The sequence below is a fragment of the Thunnus albacares genome, chromosome 11 (genome assembly GCF_914725855.1).
Source record: "Thunnus albacares chromosome 11, fThuAlb1.1, whole genome shotgun sequence".
NCBI lineage: Eukaryota > Metazoa > Chordata > Actinopteri > Scombriformes > Scombridae > Thunnus > Thunnus albacares.
In genome coordinates this window covers 18,399,498-18,419,881 of record NC_058116.1, presented here as the reverse complement: position 1 = coordinate 18,419,881, position 20,384 = coordinate 18,399,498, and the positions used below count along the sequence as shown (strand labels likewise).

General features: G+C 39.1%; 2 protein-coding genes across 3 annotated transcripts in view; one reads left to right on the top strand and one right to left on the bottom strand.

Moving 5' to 3' along the window:
• Positions 1–7,258: 7,258 nt before the first annotated feature.
• On the top strand, positions 7,259–15,117 carry desma (desmin a). Of its 2 annotated transcripts, XM_044365603.1 has the most exons (11): positions 7,259–7,938; positions 10,092–10,152; positions 10,411–10,506; positions 11,538–11,699; positions 11,827–11,952; positions 12,132–12,242; positions 12,600–12,709; positions 12,876–12,925; positions 13,492–13,583; positions 13,824–13,862; positions 14,315–15,117. In XM_044365603.1, exons 1-11 carry the CDS (start codon positions 7,358–7,360, stop codon positions 14,354–14,356), a joined length of 1,470 nt encoding a protein of 489 aa, XP_044221538.1. In that variant the 5' UTR covers positions 7,259–7,357; the 3' UTR covers positions 14,357–15,117. The 2 variants fall into 2 exon arrangements, with proteins under 2 accessions (XP_044221538.1, XP_044221539.1); XM_044365604.1 differs by lacking the exon at positions 13,824–13,862 and having other exon boundaries at positions 7,260–7,938.
• Positions 14,669–20,384, bottom strand: part of tmem198a (transmembrane protein 198a) — a 39,304-nt gene continuing 33,588 nt past the window's right edge. Inside the window, exon 7 of the mRNA XM_044365605.1 lies at positions 14,669–20,191. Within this exon, the coding sequence (XP_044221540.1) occupies positions 20,039–20,191 (153 nt within the window). The 3' untranslated portion in view covers positions 14,669–20,038. The remainder of the gene's footprint in view (positions 20,192–20,384) is intronic.

The window sequence follows — 20,384 nt, the reverse complement described above, 5'->3', positions numbered from 1 at the left end:
AATGCTACTGTCATTGTGGATATTCGTCTTTCAGCCCCGGCTTCTTTTCCACTTAAGCTGTTTTGACATTGATACTTTGAAAATGCCCAATTTTAAGGTCAAATCTAAATCTTAATTGGTCACCTCCGATGTTAATTTGTCAACTGAAAAAGTATGGCGGAGAGCTGTTTCATTCCCTGAGGAGTTGTCACAGCAGTTCATCTTGTCTAATTGTCCTCTTGCTCCCTCTTGTGTCTATTTCAACTACTTGATGGTAAATACTGTTGTCTATAGGGGGGCATCAGCTGCATCTGCAAATCCACAAGGCTGCTTTCTTTGAATTGCAGTTCATAATTTTTTTCTCACATTAATTTAAAATACAAATATTTTCAACGTAGTTGTTTTGGCACAGTGATGATGAGGGTCATACACATAGCCCAGGCTCTTCACATCACCTTTAACCAGACCACAAACTAGAGAGGAAACTGAAGTTAATACAACAACAGCATATAGTTTATATGTGTCTTCATTCATAAAATACTCAATAATGAATGAGAATGCCTACAGTGCAATACATTGCTTGTGTGCTGAGCATGTATTTTTTTTTGTGGCATTACATCACATGAGATTGAGACAAGTGGAATAGGCTACAGTGTCCAGGTTTTTCATGCCCTAACCTGCTCCAGATTGCACAGGTAGTATTTTTTTTAAGTATAAATTGCTAATTTGCAAGATCTATGTTCTGATTATGTAATTTTAAATGTATTTTTGAGCTGATTATATGTCAAATAATGTTTTGTGCAAGCATGATAAGAATGTTTTGTGAAAATGTATATCTATATAAATTAAAGCCGGGTGTCTTCCTCATTAATCTTCTGCATTACCAGACTTCTTCATTCAGCACTGTTGTTATAAGATGTAACAGGTTAAGTTTACAAGTTTAGCACCCCATCCAAGAAAAGAATAAACATGATCATAATAATAATAATTTAAAAATAAAAATAAAAAAAGGAAGTCATTCTGAACTTAAAGAAGGAGAAATACTATATCTCTGACCTCTTAGTACCATAGAAGCCTTTGAGGTCTTTTATCTGTTGCAGAGGCCTGGCTGTTAGAGAGCATTTGTAGTCAGGGCCCTGAATCATCAGCTGCAGGAAATAAGCCCATCTGAATCAGTATCATCTATTTAATTTCTTCTTAAATCAGAGAGAATATCCTGGTTTTACTTGAGTTTTTTTTTAAATTTTACTTGAATTGTCTTTTTATTTCTGTTTTTTTTTTCTTTTATCTTACATAACTGGAATTGGTTTTATTTGTTTCATCATAAATGATTTTATATTTTGTGGAATTTAATTTGCTGCCTTGTGTGAAGCACTTTGTAACCTGGGTTTAAAAAATAAAAAGTTTTTATATCACTGGAAACTGTATACGTGTTCAGCAGACTATGAGACCAACAAAAGACTGCCCAATGAAATTCCAGATTCTTGGCTTCGACCCTGCTATTCACACATAAGCAGCATCCAGTTAATGTCAAATAATGTCATGAGGATCAGTATTGCTCGTACTCTAAATTCTTTGAGTTTTCTTGCACTGAACAGTAGTTGTGCATTGTCTTCTCATGAAATGTTGCCCATTTAACAGAAAGAATTGAGGGGCAACTGGAGTGTAATTAAACAGATAGATGCCTTTTTTATCTAGTGTGACACATAAATGACGAGGTTTGATTTGATGTCTGCCGCTTTCTGTTCCTGACACATTGTGCTGCTGTTGGGTTTTGATATCATATATCTCCTAAGATAAATGGCAGAAAGATGTGGAACAAGTTTCCTGGTAAAATATGTCTATAAAGTAGTTTCCACGTTACACATTTGTATGTAATCATTAATGTGCAAACACAAGTACAAAACACACACACACAGTCTAGTATCGCTCTTTCTTCCTCCCTCCTTTACTCTCATACTCTCATCCTTTCGTCCTTGTGTCACTCTTGTACAACAGCTCAACTAATTGGCATGTGTGTATATGTGTTTGGTTGGTTGCTGGGCAACATGCATTCAGTGTTTATGAGGGATGAAACCAGCTGAACACCCCTCACCTATACGCACTATTTAGGTCATATTAAAACATCATAGGATTTTCATCACCTTTCCCTCGGCTTTCTCTCACTATCCACTGCTATTATCACATTCTGCAGTTCAAAAACACCTGCTAGAGCTAAAAATGTAAATCTTTGACTCAATTACGTACTTTTTATTCACTTTAAGGTGAAATCATATATCAGTTGCCTTTGTACTGTTGTCCATGTCCACACTTATTTCCACATGTTTGGTGGTTAAAAAAGGACCCTCAACCATTTCCCATCATGCCAGTCTTCCTGTCATCCACATTGTTAGGCTTCTGACTGCCCCGGCATTCCACATGCCAGATGCTCCCCTCCCTTCCCAGAATAAATACTGCACGCTTAGGAAGTTGTAAATTAGTAATTAAGTTCACAGGGTTTTTCCCCAATTATGTCACATAAAATTTAATTTTAGCACAAGAAATGTACTAAAAATGATTTATATCACATTGAGTTTGGGGGGAAAAAAGTCAGGATGAATGGCAGTTATAATATCTGATTGAGAAGAGGAGTGGGTTGTAAATTAATTTTAAAATCAAATAAATTTAATGAAAATGTTTTCTGACCCACTCATTTTGTCAGATTTTTAAGAATCCAGACAAAGCAATAAAAAGAGATCCATTGTATATAACATGACTTGATTATAAAAAAATGTTCTGATGCAAAGTTGAAGAAATCACTGTGAATATTTTTATATTGTGATATTGCATCCCATCCTTATAATAGAATCAAGGCATGGAGTGGGGTTTGGCTGCTACGTACTGTTGATATTTTCAGATGTGGTGCGTGCATGTGTCTGTGTCTATAACTATTTTCCCAGCAGTGATGCGGTCTGAGTGCTAATTTAAGAGTGTTTTTTCTAGGCTACAGGTCAGATGTTGCTTCTGTGTGTGGGGTTGCTAAGCAACTCATAGGTAGCACATTTTCTGCTCTGTGCTGATGATGTGCTCTCCAGCTGGAAGTCTCCTTGGGAAACTCCAGGATGACAGCCCCCGTCATATCAGCAGATAATGCAGTCTAAGTTACATACTGTTCATATCAGGTCATTTCGCATCATCTGTGACAGTGAGAAGCCCTTACGTCATTTCTGGTGTATGTGTGTAGTGGCTTGGGAAATCGTCTGGAGTAACACTTTGAGCGGTTGACTCTAAAACTCATAGCTGAAACTAGTGAGGTCATCATTGTTAGAGTGGCATATGATAAATATGTATCTCATGTTTACTAATGTCAACATTTGAATATGTTGTGCCTATCTTTCTTTAGTCAAATCCTATTTTCATTTAATGTTTGATATTTAAGCTCGTCAGCAGTTATATTTATCTCCAGGGCATGCCAGAAAAAGCAGCATCATTATTCTTATTTTTGTGAAGCATGTCAAGCTCTGTCTTCAGTCTCATGATCCTTTGGGAAAGTGACTGGACAACAGAGTTCAAACAGGAAAGCTATAAATAGAGCTGACACCACTGGCAGCTGACACACACACGCTGCTCTTTGAAACACAAATACATGCTTGACCACACAAGACGACCTGCTCGAACTCCACCCCCGCACGCAACACATACACATGGACACCCATACAGTATGCTAACAAATTGTTTCTCATTTGATGCCAGTAAGAAATGTTATAGGTCAAAGGGTTTGAAAATAAATGTGGTTGAAATTGCAGAAGACCCCAAATCTTCCTCTACATTACACAGAGGTATATGTATATATGAATACAGACTGCTAAAGAAGTGTGTGACAGAGAGAGAAGCATCTTCTAAAATGTGTTTGGACACAACAATTAAAAATGTCCCATTGCATTTGAATGCTCCAGTCGCAGGCCTCTTTTCTTTGCAGTCAAAAATAATGTCAACATGCTACACCATACGGAATGACGACAAAGTAAACAAACTGCTGTCGCTACAAGTCATAGTCAGAAAGCGTGTTGCTAAGAGGGATTTCTAAGAGCAATGACCAAACCAGAATGTAACAGTGAAGTCAAAAGTGATGTTTGTAGTAAAAATACCTGCAATGCATGCTGTTTAATGTGCTGCAGCTGAGCAGCTAAATAGCTACCTAGCCAGCTAACTGACGATAGCGGCGCACTTTTCCCCTGTGAATGTTTGTTTGTTGGCTCGTTCAACAAGCTAAGTTGCAGGACAAGACGTGTGTTCATATTAAGTTAGATAAGAAGGAGACTGTAACAGTAATGCTAATGTGGGTTGTTGTTCAGTGTGTGGCTCTTGTGTTGTGTAGCAGGATGCTGTCAGGCTCAGTGTGACCGTCTGCTCTGCTCTATGATAAAACGCCACATAAACACTTTATGCAAGATTTGATTTGCTGATCGAAATGAGGTCTCTAGCTGTAAGCGGATGGCAGAACGGTATTTCCTCAAAATGATGTTAAACTATGGGGCACAATCACAAAATCAAGAATTTAAAATACGAATTTCTGTTTTGATTTTTGATTTTTTTTTTCTTAAAGGAGAACACAGGATAAGTGATAGTTAAGTAGACACTGTATGCTGGACTAGATAATAAAAAGGCAGTTTAATTTCAGTTGGACCTCAAATGTATAAAATGTCCAGGAAGTGTTTTAAAAGTGTGCTATGACTTGCGTCAGACTCACAATAGGGGCGTCAATTTTCTGTGCCAGACTGAAAAATAGCAACAGAAGAATGGTCACAAAAATGGGGACAGGCTTAGATGGGATGGACGCAGCTATACAGGTTGTTGTAAGCCAATTTACGTAAAAGATGAATTGGCCTTTTTCTCCATGTGACATGAAAAGTGGACTGAGTGAACTGGTCTTAGCAAAGGCTACTGGATCTGTGTAATAATTTTGTCAATGAAAATGACATTGACCAGATGGATTTGTCAGTCACTGCTGATTAGGGCAACATGCTGCTAACATTAACAAAGAGGCACGAAAATGATGTGGCAATTCAGTCCGATTAGCAGGCAAATGTTATGCTTCTATTCAGCTCTCGGAGGAATAGTTAGCATCTCACAAAAGTACAGTCATCATCATCGCTGTCATTATTATCACTATCATTACCATCAACACATTCGCATATTGGGTCCTGGGACACATGGCAGGACAGAGATGCCTCACTAGTCCCTTTCAGCTGCAGCTTGGCTGTCTGACATGAGCAATGTCTCTCAGTCATAGACCAACAGCATTCATTCTTCTTTCTAGGAGAAAGGACTACTGACATTAAGTGGTTATGCATTAACCATAACCACTTAATGTTTATCCCTAACCCTTTCCCTAACCTTAAACCTAATCTTTACTTTTGATATTAACATCAAATATCAAATATATAATGTGAGAAGGCCGCCTTTAGTGATGAACCATCAGCCAACTCTAGGTAACTGTTTTGATGTTATTGCCCCACACTTTTCCTGTGAGGTTTGAATCTGAGCTGACCCCATTTCCAGCAGCAGGCAGCCATTTTCCCCCAAACAAACTTTATTTTACTCAACTCTATGCTTGCTGCCCAGCACCAAACAACAGACAAAGTTAGTGTGCATTTAGAAAGCTAAGTTAGATAGGTGACCAAAATAGACCAAAATATTTGACTTACATTCAACTGGTTACCAAAATTATATGTCAGGGCTGTGTGTCTGTCAACTTGTTGTGGAGTTCTTTTTTCGCCCTAGTGGCCAAAACTGAATTAATGCAGCTTTACTGTGGTGATTATACTACCCTTAGCTCAAAAATTGATGGCTTAATTTGTGGATTTTTGTGTCCAGGCTGGAAGTGAGCCCCTATATATACTGTTAATTCATATACAGTATCATAAATTTAACTAACATTTAACCAGACAGGGCATGAGTAATTGTATACTGACTCATGTTGTGTGAGAATCCAGTGGAGAGCCATCATGACAAAATGGAGTGTGACCTTCCTGGCAGCAGCTCTATCAGTCAAAGCATACCGCTACTTATGTAATCAAGGGTAAATATATAACTCTATTATACCTCTATAGCTACTGACAGGGAAAATATATATAAATCATATGGTGCAGTATCAAGACACTGTGTCATATGTCAATAAGGTGAGATTGTGTATCTCTACAGATCAATAAAGTTGCAAAAAACTGAATAGTATGCATTGGCTATTTCAAACATGTGAAGCTATTTCAGACCCTTGTTCCCCTGTAGATACTTTCCCCCCTTGATCTGGTATACAGATAGTGTTTATGAAACAAATTGTCTCTATAACAACCTCCCATAAATGAGTTACAGCTCACAAGTGCCCAGACTCACTGACTGACTTTACTCACACACTCAATCATGTATCCATCCAGGAACACACACATACACACAGAAGGCCACCGCCCTTTCCAGCAGTTGAAACCAGACCCCTTCGACAGCTGAATCAAGGGCTGGCAACAGGCGGGACAGGGGGGAGGTGAAGGGGGGGCAGGAGAAACGATGAGTGGCTGCAGAGGGGGAGGAGATGCAGAGGATAAGCCTGGAGAATAATGGATTATGTATCAAGAGTGCAATAAACTAATTACAAAAATGTAATTTATTAAGTAATGTTTTAGTAAAAACCAATCACCTCACATGAGTGATCTTTTTTTACAAGGCCAAAACATTTGTCAAAAACATTATTGCTCCAATCCCATTAAAAACAGCTTTAATTAACTTTATATGGATTTCAGAGGCACAATTATTACACAATTTAGATTCATTCAGAGATTGTATTACTGATTGCAAGGATAAGCAGACAGTATATAAGTAAACTAAAAGTTGTTCTTCGATGAAAGCAGACATGATGATTGTGTTCGCAACAATGTTAGCTCATTTTTCAAAAGTGCCCCTTGATATATTCTCGATACTTTAAAATAATTTATCACAGTAAAATTGAAATAATTTTTTATTGCTGACATTTGATTGGCATTTCCATTGAGCTTTTCCAATCTTAATCATTGGTGAAATCTTCCAAACTGGAACCAATGCAAGTTTCAAGTTGGGGCCTCGATTGAAAATGCCGACAAAGTGACTAATGAAGGAAAAATGGGGCTGAGGTACAGTGGAGGGGGTGGAGTAGGAAGTTGCATGAATATAGATGAGGTGAATGGAGACAGAGGGAGGACGGAGAGGAGGGGTTGGGGTAGGAGTGGGTGTGGTTAATCTACAAATAGCTGCACTCAGTGCCCGGCATTTCTTCACTTAATCTCTCTCCCAGTTGCCCAGTGGGACAGTTGGGTCTCAGCATCTCCAGCAGCTCCATCAAACTACAAGCCAACCAACCAGCCAACCAGCCATGAGCAAGTCCTTCTCCTCCACAAGCCAGAGTGCCTCTTCCTACCGCCGTACCTTTGGCTCAGGCATCGGTTCATCCCCAATGTCTTCCCTCTTCTCCTCTGGAGGAGGCCGCAGCTCCTCTGCTGCCAGCCATATGTCTAGCCGAGTCTACGAGGTCAAGAGCAGTGGTATGCCCTCCTTCTCCAGCTACAGGATGTCTGGTGGTGCTGGAGGAGCAGGGTTCGGCTCCTCTACAGCCATGCGCACTTATGCAGGTGAGAAACTTGACTTCAACCTAGCCGATGCCATGAACCAGGACTTCCTCAACACAAGGACCAATGAGAAGGCCGAGCTTCAGCATCTCAACGACCGCTTTGCCAGCTACATCGAGAAGGTTCGTTTCCTGGAGCAGCAGAATGCGGCGCTGACCGTGGAGATTGAGAAGCTGAGGGGCCGCGAGGGGCCCGGGCGTGTGGCTGATTTGTATGAGGAGGAAATGAGGGAGCTGAGGAGGCAAATAGAGAGCCTCTCCAACCAGCGTGCCCGAGTGGAGGTGGAGAGAGACAACCTGGCTGATGACCTGCAGAAAATTAAGCTGAGGTAGGTTTAGAGGATGGATGAATGAGTTGAATGAACCATTGACGATGTGGATGAATGGATGAATAATGAAGAAGGATGGCATGAAGAACACATGCTGCTGATATGGCTTAGTTTAACAGCAAGAGTTCACAGACAACAGTTGTACTTTGACAGGGGCGAGCAAGAGGCCGATGTTAACTGTTCCAGAAAGATAAACACCAACTGCATATTCTGGACACAGTCTCTGGTAGCACTTCTATAATCGGCTGGAACAACTGTCTATGAGGAGATCAGGAGAATCAGGAGTACCCAGCCTTTTTGTCGTGTGACTCTTTAAAGCAAAGCAATGTCTGCTTGTGAACCCTAGTCACAAGTTTAATATGTCTATGAGCTATGAGCAGTTTAACCAAAGAGTGATGTTTACCTCTCTGATTGTTTCATTTGAATAGTAACCAACATGCAGCACCAAAAGAACTCGATTTTTGTTGTTGTGGAGAAAAGGGAAACAACAAAGTAATATGGGAGAGATTTGAGAATTGGTATACTTCAGTGAGTGTTACAGTGCACCAACTTTTTTCAAAGGTGTTTTATAATTTACTCACAAGAGACATAGCAGAAGAGAAGAAAGAGAGAGAGAGAGAGAGAGTTGCAGGCTTGTAGGAATAAAGATGAGAGAGACAGACAGATTAAGTTTCAGACAGACAGACAGACAGGAAGAGAAGTCTGCAAAGGAAAACAGACAGATGAATACACACAGCCGGTTCGTGTGCTGGTACAGAGTAAAACTAAGAGTAACATTGTATTAAAATTTTAAAAAGTCCACCAAACACAGATTGCTTGTGTGTGTGAGAAAGAGACAGAAAGATATGTATAGAGAGAGCTGCGTTGTGGGCGTATGTTGGAGTGGTCTATTTGTAGCTACTAGGTCAACTCTATGAATTTAGAATTTCTGTCACTGCAACAGCAAGCAGAGTCACTAAAATTTAAGTGTATAAGCACACACGACTGCAGGCACGCACACAAACACGCACATGCACACACACATACACACACACACACATACGCACAAATAGAACTTCTAATTCACACACATATCACAACCATAAACACTTTCTTTCTATCATCCCTTTCTAAATTCAAAGCACCTGCTGCTCCCACTGAGATCAAAATACACTCAGAGACCTCCTGCCTGCCAACGGTTACAATGCATGCATTCAGACACACACACAGGATGACAGCAGAATTTAATGATGCACAAACAACTAAATCCTATACTGAATACAAAAACAAATGATCTTATGAAGATCCTTTTCCCCACAAGACACGTCGCTGTACCTTTAAAAATCAGAGAGAGAGAAATCAAATGCATTCACCAAACACTCAACAGAAGCCAGAACATGATACAGCGAGGACTCTAAAGGGGAATAGTAAAGGTGAGAAGATTGTTGAAAATGTGCACTGTGGAGCAAATTAAATATCATGTACAGTAAGTGCAGTCCACAGGTGATAAGTGCTATCCAACTATGCTGCACAACATTAAAAAAGAAATAAAATTCACGATAAACTTAAATTTGATCACCATGCCACTTGACTCACACCTGTTGAAAGTCTACTTTTCATTGAACATTTTCCTGAGTAGCTGTTTAAATGATCATAGAACAAACCTCAGAATGAGCAGACATTATCACACAGTGACTCCTGACACCTGTGCATACATGCATTTTTTTTTTTTTTTTTTTGAATATACATTTTCCAGTTATTCAGGCTGCATAGTGAAATGCTAATTCTGGAAACAGTACCACCTGAGGGTAGACCTCTATTCCTTTCTCACCGTAACTCCTCTGACTGTATGACAGCAGCTATAACACAGCTACAGGAGTCAAAGAGCAGGTGCGCGTGTGTGTGTGTGTGTACTCATACATGTAAGAAGTCAGACTGTGATGTGTCATTGCCCAGTCAGTTTTATTCTTGTAAATTTACCACCAGCCAAAAACAACAGAGAGCAGAAGGCTGGAGGAATGAGAAGTGGTAACTAGTTTATCTGTCTAGTAATTGGTCCCTGGGAAACAGGCCATAATCTCAAACACTCAAAAGTTGTTGTGATTGTATTGTCTTATATATCAACTCTTTCAACTTTTTGTTTTTTTTCCCTCTCTGTCTGTTGTTGTCTCCAGACTGCAGGAGGAGATTCACCAGAAGGAAGAGGCAGAGAACAACCTGTCCGCCTTCAGAGCCGTATGTCTTCTATTTCTTTAAAAGCCTAATAGCTTTCTTTACATCTCACTAGAGTCACTTTCTCCTCAAAGCATGAAGTAAAAAGTAATACTTTCCTTCAGTCTCATTCTCCTTTGGTAGCACTCAATCTTATACTTATCCAACTTTCCCTCTTGTCACTAACCATTTTCTTCCTCTCAGTTTCCTGTTCTCGCTGCACCTTTTTACCTCTCCTGTAGCTTGTCGCTATAATTTGTCGTTTTTGTGTTTTTTATCCAGGATGTTGACAATGCCACTCTGGCCAGGCTGGACCTGGAGAGACGCATTGAGAGTCTGCAAGAAGAAATTGCCTTCCTCAAGAAGATCCATGAAGAGGTTAGTTGATCAGTCTATAAAATCTGTCTCAGTCTGTCTGGCTGAAACGAGGCCACTACACCTACAGTACATCTGTGTACTATGTATGTCAGTAAGGTGGTGTGTACTGTATCATATATCAGCTCGGTGTTAAGTAATACTGTAATATCAGATATATCTGAGCCTCTGTAGGCATGCAGCTCTTCAGGGGATCAAATATTTCACACTTAAACACACCCACTGATATTAAAACATGTTTATCATGCATATTTACACATCATGCATATTTATGCTCACTCTATTTTTATATCTCTTTCCCTCTATATAAAATAACATTTTATGCATTTAGATGCAAAGCAGTAAAAAACATTTGTGCACATTCACTCACAGACATCAAAGGACATACGGAGCCACATGCTCAGACACATATCAGCGCACTCGAGGTCCCTTCCTGTCATTTTGTCTCTTCTGCCTCAACTATGACCTCTCAGAAATGCTGAACTGCTGATTGGTTGAAGAGAGCATGTCAGCTGCTGTGTGTGTTTAAGAGAGAGAGAGAGAAAGAGTATGTGCATGTGAACAGATGCAAAGTTATTTATATCTTTTGGTTAGACCAGAAGACAGCTGAGGGGGACCAAAGCTTACCAATTTGAAACTTCTAGTTTTACAGTGCTAAATCAGCCCAGTGTGTTTTTGGATTTCTAAAAAAACTTGAATAGTATTGTATTGTGACACCACTGAGAGGATTTATACTGTAATTGGACATTTTTTAAATTCTTCTGTACAACATATATAGATAAATGTCCTGATTTTATTGATTTATATATATATATATATATATATATATATATATATATGTATTGTAACTCTTCCCCTACATGAGCTACAATATCAACTTGTGATTATTTTCTCATTAGTTGTTAATGAGAACTTTTTTGCCTTAACCCTAACCCTCAAAAAATCATTAATTTAATCTTTCTAACATCCCTGTTATAATTTTGATGATTTTGTTTGTTTAAAATGATTTTCTTTGCTCTCCTGTCACCTTGCAGGAGATCCGTGAGCTGCAGAGCCAGATGCAGGACACTCAGGTGCAGGTCCAGATGGACATGTCTAAACCTGACCTGACTGCTGCTCTGAGAGATATCCGCATGCAGTATGAGGGCATCGCTGCCAAGAACATTGCAGAGGCTGAAGACTGGTACAAGTCTAAGGTAGGGTGGGAGCACACACACGCACACACATGTACACACACACACACACACACACACACACAAACACAAACACACTTGGTTTCCTTTAGCTGTTTCACTGCTAAATCCTCTTACCCTCTCTCCTCAGGTCTCTGATCTGAACCAGGCTGTGAACAAGAACAATGATGCACTGCGTCAGGCCAAACAGGAGAGCATGGAGTACAGGCACCAGATCCAGTCCTACACCTGTGAGATCGACTCACTCAAGGGCACTGTGAGTATTGGCTGCTGCGTCTCTCAGTTTATTTGTGTCTTTATCATATGTGCTTCATCATATTTCCCCTTGCTGGTTCATACCATGGTAGCATGTAGCCATTTTGTCCCTCTTTCTATTGCTTTCATTAATTTTTAGACATCTAGACATTTAAACTTCTCACCTGTGTTCCCTTGTAGAATGAGTCTCTGCTCCGCCAGATGAGAGATATGGAGGATCGCATGACTCGTGAGGCTTCTGGTTACCAGGATACCATCACACGGCTGGAGGAAGACATCGCCAAGATGAAGGCAATTACCTTAGATATTTATAGTCTCGTTAGTTGATTAATCCACTGTATACTTTAGGATGTAGCATCAAACTGGATTCAGGATTTCATTCATTTTAGAGATGATCAGTGAGTCAAACTCACAGATTCCCCATATTTTAGTTTTCCACTTCATCACTGGTTATAATGATTAATCTGGCAACAGCTGTAGACAGTAAACTTTAGTGCAACTGAAACCTGGTATGAGCATACTGTCTGTCACAAATCATAAATATTTAACAGGTTTTCTTCACATTTATTGAAGTTGTTTCAGTTGACTTTATGTTTGGTGAGAAGTTTATTTGAACAGACCAATAACTGTTTTTGTATTAATTTACAGGACGACATGGCCCGTCACCTGAGGGAGTACCAGGACCTGCTCAATGTTAAGATGGCCCTTGATATTGAAATTGCCACTTACCGCAAGCTGCTGGAGGGAGAGGAGAGCAGGTGTGTGTTTGCTTCTTTTCATTTGGATGTTGGTAAAAGACAGTTAGCAATCCCAAACTGTTTGTGTTACAGCTATTATTTTTTTTGAGGTGTGAAATTTGTATTTTAGTGTATATTTCTCTCTTGTTACTTAGTTGTAACATTGCATTATGTGTTTGTATTGCAGGATCACTACCAATGTGCCTGCCCAGTCTGCTTATTCTATTGGATTCAGAGGTAGGAGAAACAGTGCACATTCTTCCCTTCACACAAAAATACTCATAAAATGCATTTTACATTCCAGATGGGTCAGCGAGGGGATAAAAAAAGACTAATTATAGCCCATGACTGTATATGGCAGGCACTATTTTGAGGCCATGACATGTTGCATAAATGCAGTGACACATTCTGGCCACTGTGTGGGGATATATGACATGTCAAAACTTCTCTGATTCACAGAAGCAATCACCAAGAAGCCACACATCAATAATTACACAATTTACTCCATTCACTTGATGTATTAACAGTCCAACTGTGCAATTAATCTCTTTTGTGGCGTCTTAAATGAAAACAATGAGCAGTAATTGAAGATGATGTATTAGGTACAGCCATGATTCATTAGTGCTTTTGATTAAATAAGTTTGAGTAGCATTTCCCAGCTGTTTCATGGCTGCTCCTCAGTATGCAAGGTGTTCAAATTCAATTAACCATCTAAGAGAAATACCAGATTAATATCAACGTCTTTAAACTAAATGAACTTTGTCTAGAAAAACTGAATGTATGGGTTTATGAAATTCTTACAGAGACCAGTCCTGAGTCCCAGCATCAGCGCTCCTCAGAGGTTCACTCCAAGAAGACTGTTCTCATCAAGACCATTGAGACCCGCGATGGAGAGGTTTGAGCGCACACACACGCGCACACACGCACACACACGCACACACACATACACACACACACACACACACACACACACACACACACACACACACACTAGACTTTCAGCATGTACCTCACATACAAAGATGCCCATGTACACAAACACTTATCAAGCACGCATTTAGTCTATTATACTGTAACAGAATTTTGGTATTTATAATTTTTCCACTGAACCTTTACTTGTCATATTCTTATGCAGATGAAGTATTCTATGAACCAGGGCGCTAGTGCCCAGTGTGTAAGTCTGGTTCCAAAATCCCATCCACCTTTTTATCATCTGTTCACAATTGAAGCTTGAAACAAACTACTTTGATTTACTCTCCACCTTTGTATATCCATATCTAAAATAGTCTAAAATTTAGATGTGCCTGCAACAACATTTCTAGTCTCTAACTGATCCCTGAAATCTTATAGTTTGCATCAACCCTGTATAGACACTTGTAAACAAGTAAACAAGCTGCAACACCCCACACTGGCTTCTGTAAACAAGCAGCTTTCCTGTCAATGGCTACTGTTCTCCCCTTGCACAGCACCTCACTCCCAACAATGACAGACATCAGGCTTCACTGTTGCACTGTTGATGGAAAATATTATCTGTAACACACACTGTCCTTAACAAGTAGACAATAAAGATGTTTTTTTTTTTACTTCCTACAAAGTCATTTACAATATCTCTTTTCTCCTTCTCAGGTTGTCAGTGAGTCTACACAGCACCAGCAAGACATCATGTAAACAGGAGGAGGCGACATGAGACAGTTCATTGAATAAATGAATAAAAAATACTTCTAAAATTGACACTTTCCTACCACTACTACAGTAAAGCGAACTGAGCATATTTTTAGATGCAGAATGCTGACAGTTCCAGCTGATTTAAATGGAAAACATAACATCAAGTGAATGCAATCAGTATACATTTTTACACAATGTATAATTTATAGTACTAAAACATGATAGATGCAGTATGGAGGCACAATGCACTTCCTTTGGCCTGGTTCAAAATAAAGGGCATTCCAGGAATTATCTTCTTTTTGTGTTACTTCTCTCAAAACATCAGGACTTGTTAGTGATTTCTTGTCTGCAAAAGTACTTCAAAGGCAAGAGAAGAGATTCAAATGAACAACAAGGCTTCAGTGTTGCCATAGTGGTCCAGCATCCACAGGAAAGCTTAACATGTCAATGGGCCTGAAAAACCGTGGTCAAAAGTGATATTATAAAGGGAACCTTGCACATATTCCAAGTTTTGTTTGTGCAAATGTACTTGATAAAGGATGGCTTATATCTGTGTAACTGATTAAAGGAAAGTGGGGAGGGTGGTCATAAAGGTTTGAAAAATGCCAGAAACATCAGCTCTAAAAAATAATGACTAAGTCATGTTTGACCCTTTGAGCTCAGTCATGAGCTGATGTTTAATTGTATGTGTATAGGAGGTGACCATGTTATGCTGCTTCACTATGCCTAAAAAGTAAAATAAAGACATTTGTTATCACCATTTATCACCCAAGAGTCCGCCAGATTCTTACTGTTTTTTAATTGAAAGAAAAATATTTTTTTCATAGCACATACTCAGCTATGCTTTTTCAGTTGTTCCCTTATGAACTGTTTCTAACCACTGCATTCATCATCTGGTGTGGGCTGTGTTAGCTTTCTACAAATGATACAAGCTTTCCCAATCAAGCATAACTCTTTTCTGTTAACATTTAATTCTCTTTAGAAAATAGCCCTGTTCAAATTATCAGTATAACAGGACTGGTCTTGGTGCAGGGAAAAGTGAACAATGGCTTGTTAATGAGCTGGCCCCACTGGTGCTTTGTTTCCTACAGAAAGCAGATTAGTACGGCAACAAGAATTATAGTCTGTGTGGTTTGTGTCTGAAGTCACTGGACTGAAAATGTCAGCAGAGATAAGAAGTGGGGGAGTGAAGGAGGAGAGAGAAAAGAAAGATATACTGAAAGCAGACAATAAATGAGACCGAGAGGGTGGTGCAGAGAGAAAACAAAAAAAAGAGGGAGTACAAATGTAATGAAAAGGTTATTCAGAGATATGGGGAAAAGGAAACAAGAGGATGGTTTGGACAGAGATAATTAGGGAGAATAAAGAAAGAAGAAAAGAGCAAGAGAATGAAAGTTATTTTACTGCTGTTCCAGTAATTAGTGGAGGAACTTTCACTATTTCTTCAGAACAGTTTTCAACTGCAACAGCTTCAATCATTACACGTCAATAAAAAAGGGTAACATGTTTTCTTTGAATGAAGCCAGCTTATCTCTGAGACCTCTCTTCTATCAGCTGGTGTAAGTACATGTTGACAGCATTCAGGTGTAAATAAAACATCAACTGTTATGTATGGTTACTTTTTCTGTGCTGCTTAAGGCATTTTAAAAAGCGATTTAAAGAAGACACTTCTTATAGCATTTGACAGACTGTATAACAACATATCATTTGTTGTTACATAACTGCTGCACTGTACAGTAGTTGTGTTGCTAAGCTGTAAAGAAAATACAGCCTGAACCTACTGTCAGACCACATCACAGCATCTGTGAAATATAAGTGGAAGAAAAACTTCATGAACTCATCCAGCCAAGGAGATGCTACAGTTTTTTTATGCATGTTATGCTGTCAAATCCTTACTCGTTCTTTATGATGGCTGACATCCTCAGAGCAATAAGAAGCAATGCATGAATAAGGAATTACTTTGTACCATATATTACTGGCATAAACATTATAGAGTATCTGCTTTTATTGCGGTATCTAATTGGTTTTAGTATAGCTGACCACTTAAAACACACCTTATTTAAGTCTGTGAACTGTGACAGTCATGTAAAATGTTTGTGTGTGTGTGCTTCTGAGAAATGTAGAAACAACAAGACTGTTAGATTGTAGAATCACAATGTTTATCATATTTTAGGTCCATATAAATTCATGCTTAATAATAATAATAATAATAATAATAATAATAATAATAATAATAATGATCATAATAATAATAATAATAACCAGGTGATTTGTACAAATTTAAACAGGGTGGTAGGTAGGTGAATCAATGTCTCTTCCGAGAGAGCAGAGCAATTACAGTACTGAATTACTGATGATCGCTGATGATGAGTCGAGGCTCAGTTTGTCTGCTGATTTTCAACATGAAATGAGAATGACACAAGTGCATCCACCACCCAGCCAAATGAAACCAACTGGACATACAGTAGTAACACAATATAAAACGGGTCTACTCCATTAGAAAATAATCAACTGGATAAATTACAGATGCCGTCATGGTGTAAACATGAAAACAGAGTCAAAGATTTGTACATTTAAAAATTATTTACAGGTCAGTATCTACAATAAAAGTGTTTCCCCAACATATATTCAGCAGTGATGGGCAATCAGAGAAAACAAAAATAAAAATCAAACAAGTTAATAAAAAGAATTGACAATTTGACAATAATAATAATTAATTTTGCCCTCAAGTTACAAACAAGAAAGGGGCCAATGTTTAGAAGTAACATTGTCTTCATTTTTTTATTTTTTTTTTCGTTAACGAAAAAACAGTATTGATGTTACTACAACTGCACTACAGTAAAACTACAAAAGGGAACGGAAAACAGGACTGAAGTGTAAGCAAAACCAAAATAACACTTGAACAGCCACAACTGCAAAGATTATTGGAGTAACACTGATACAGCAGAACAGAAGGTGACTTTGCGTAATACACTACAATAAGGAAGAGGGAAATGATTCAAATGCCTTTTCAAAGCCCTTTTTCCTGGACAGTGTAAACAGAGAGCAGAGCAAAGAAGAGAAGAGAAGAGAAGAGAAGAGAAGAGAAGAGAAGAGAAGAGAAGAGAAGAGAAGAGAAGAGAAGAGAAGAGAAGAGAAGAGTTGAGTCTTTGCTGGTTTCACTTTGGATCTCAGCAAGAGTCAGTTGGACCTACTCACTGTGGCTGAAGGTTACGGTTGGTCCTTAGAAAGATTCACTGACGTTGTACAATAAATGTGTTATTGAAAAAGTGCACTGAGGTCACTGAAAACAATGAGATTATGATACTCCCCTTTCGCAAACTGCTGATATTGAAGCACATCGTACTTCAGATTAGTGTCCTTACTCAACTTTGACTTCATTCAGTCGATATGGAATGTGTTTTGTGAACTCTGGGACGAACTAAGCTGGAAATCGGAGAGATTTACACATGACAACAGTGACACACTGGCACATTGAAAACAGTTACAAAAGGATTCTCATGCATTAAGGAGAAATGACCGGTCCTCCAGTGCCATCACATAAAGAACTGCGAGGCTGAGTCAAGCACCGCTTGAGTATTTAGTAGCACTTTAGTATTTACGTACAGTAGAATCCTGTTATCTAATACTCAGCAGCTACAAAAGTGCATAAAGCACAATATCCAAATGGATATACTAGTACTTTGTTGAGAAAATCACTTCTGTATTTCACATTTGTGGCTCTTTACAGTAAAATTCAATCCAAATGGAAACTGTGAAGTGGTTGTGTAGGTGTTCATGGTAAAAAAAAATTAAAAAAAAAAAAAAAGATATCTGTGTCTCAATTCAAAAGAGGTTAACATAAAACAAAAATAAGCCTGCTGTTCTTTGGGTGTTCAGTACAACAATATCCATGTTAGGGTCACATTTGACTTTTCAAAGCAAAGGCATGTACACATCAACATACACACACAGGAAGTCTAGAAAATGTCCAGTAGTAAACATTAGAGGGCGCCATTTGCAAATGCTTTCATCTTCTCCCTCTAGCTCATTATTAATAGAGGATCATCTTAGTCATATTAATCCTCCTTCTTACCGTCATCAAACACTTTAGCCAAACTAAGAGATTTACATTGTTAACCAGACCAATATATTGGCAAAAAAGAGGAAAACAACATTGCATTACCTTTTACATACATTGAAATGAATCCCCCTCACTTTGGCCACTATTTGGTACAATCCATCCACTTGCCATAGGGCTCATGTGTCCACTCACACACACACACAAACACACAGTATATTTATTCATGTAGTGTCCTCTCATAGCTCTCAAGCAGATTTCATGACAGTCACATTCTTGGGTGACCAGTATTAGACAGCAGTTACTTGTCTTTGTGCCTAAAACAGCTGACAAATTCTTTAAAGGTAGGTTGTTTTTAGGATAAGAAGCGGAAAAGAGATATGAGAGCACTTAGAAACAAATGGTACATACAGTCGCTTACAAAAATGTTTTAAAAGGAAAGAAGAGGGAAGGTATGGATGTGTTTCTCCTGCTCAGGTCCGTTGGTAAAATAGTTGGCGTTTGAGGACACAAGGAAAATGATGAGATGTAAACATATTCCCCTTGCAAAATGGCAACAATGTAGGCAATGGTGTATTCATAAGTGCAATTAAACAAAAGTGATCTTCAGTGTGGAGAAGAAACTGACGTGAAGAATTTCACACCTACGGTAAGACCAGTCCCCGTTCAGCATTTTGAAGCAGCAGAGGACTGGATTCACAGGCTGTCAGTGAAGATAACGGAGCTGACTTAATGAACACCTCGCTTTACACAGTGACCCTTCAAAGGAGAAAACAATGAAGAATGTTGTTTTCATTTTCCTCTGAGCACTCTTAATAGAATCCTTGAGGCAAACTGTTTCCCCATTTAATTACCTTCAAAGTAAAGAAACTGTTGAAGGTTTATTAACAGTGGTGTTAGCTTGACTCAGTGAAGGCCAAGCGATGCATTTTGGTCTCACATGGTAAAGCCCTATTGTGGAAAAGGGAGTGTTGATTATTTTTTTCCACACTGGAAATGACTTATTATGGCTTAAAGCTACCAAATAATATTTAAATCAAATGTTCAACAGTATTATTTCAATTAACTCTGCAATAGACAGTCCATTTCCAGTGTCCTTCAGATAAGTACAGTAACAGAAGAGGTTTGTACTTGCACCATCCAAAAAAGAGGTTCTGTTCCTGTCTTTGTTTTTAAGATTTGTCTTGGGGAATTTTTGCCTTTATTGGACAGTTGATAGTGACAGGGAGACAAGAAACAAGGGGAGAGAAAGGGGTACAACATGCAACAAAGGTCCTCAGCCAGAGTCAAATGAGGGAGGTTGTGTCTATGTGTGCTGTAACCATTTGGCTACCAGCACGCTCCAGTTCCAGTGTCTTTACCTTCAAAAACAACAAAACAGGAGCAAACTGGCCAAACAAATATCACCTTTAACAGGTCTGAGAGGGGGGAAAACCAGTGTGGGACTTATACCATTAGTCATACCACCTTTGGGACATACTCCTCCTTCCTGTAGGGTTAATAGGCAGTTGATTAGGTTGGCACGCTAAGGTGAGTTTCTCTATCCCCGACTGTGGCAAAGAGGAGGAAGTAGCCTTGTGTGATTGTGTGTGCGGAGGGGTTATGCGTCTGTGCATTTTGCTGTTTCAGATGCGCACTGGGGGTCCGCTGGGGGCCGTGAGGGGCACTTGAGAGCCGCAGTCATAGTCGAGCTCGGCCATCCGGGAGCGGCTCATCATTCGACTGTGGGAGTATGCTCGTCTGTCCGTCTGTCTGTCCCTGAAACTCCTAATGTAGCTCTGTGGACAGACAGACAATACAGTGTTGGAATAGGAATATAGTATACAGACATAATGTAATATATACAACATAATGACAATTAACTGCACCGCAAGACTCCAGGAGGTCACTGCTCCCAACAAAGAAATAGTCCTGGACACAACACCGGTAAAATCCTGGTAGGCGGATTTTGTTACCTTCTGTTTCTAGTCT

Bases quoted from the DNA above. Each gene is read 5' to 3' on its own strand.
- desma (XM_044365603.1), top strand. From the start codon at position 7,358: ATGAGCAAGTCCTTCTCCTCCACAAGCCAGAGTGCCTCTTCCTACCGC. The intron at 12,243-12,599 runs GCAATTACCTTA...ATTAATTTACAG, and splicing joins AAGACATCGCCAAGATGAAG to GACGACATGGCCCGTCACCT. The intron at 12,926-13,491 runs GTAGGAGAAACA...AAATTCTTACAG, and splicing joins TTATTCTATTGGATTCAGAG to AGACCAGTCCTGAGTCCCAG.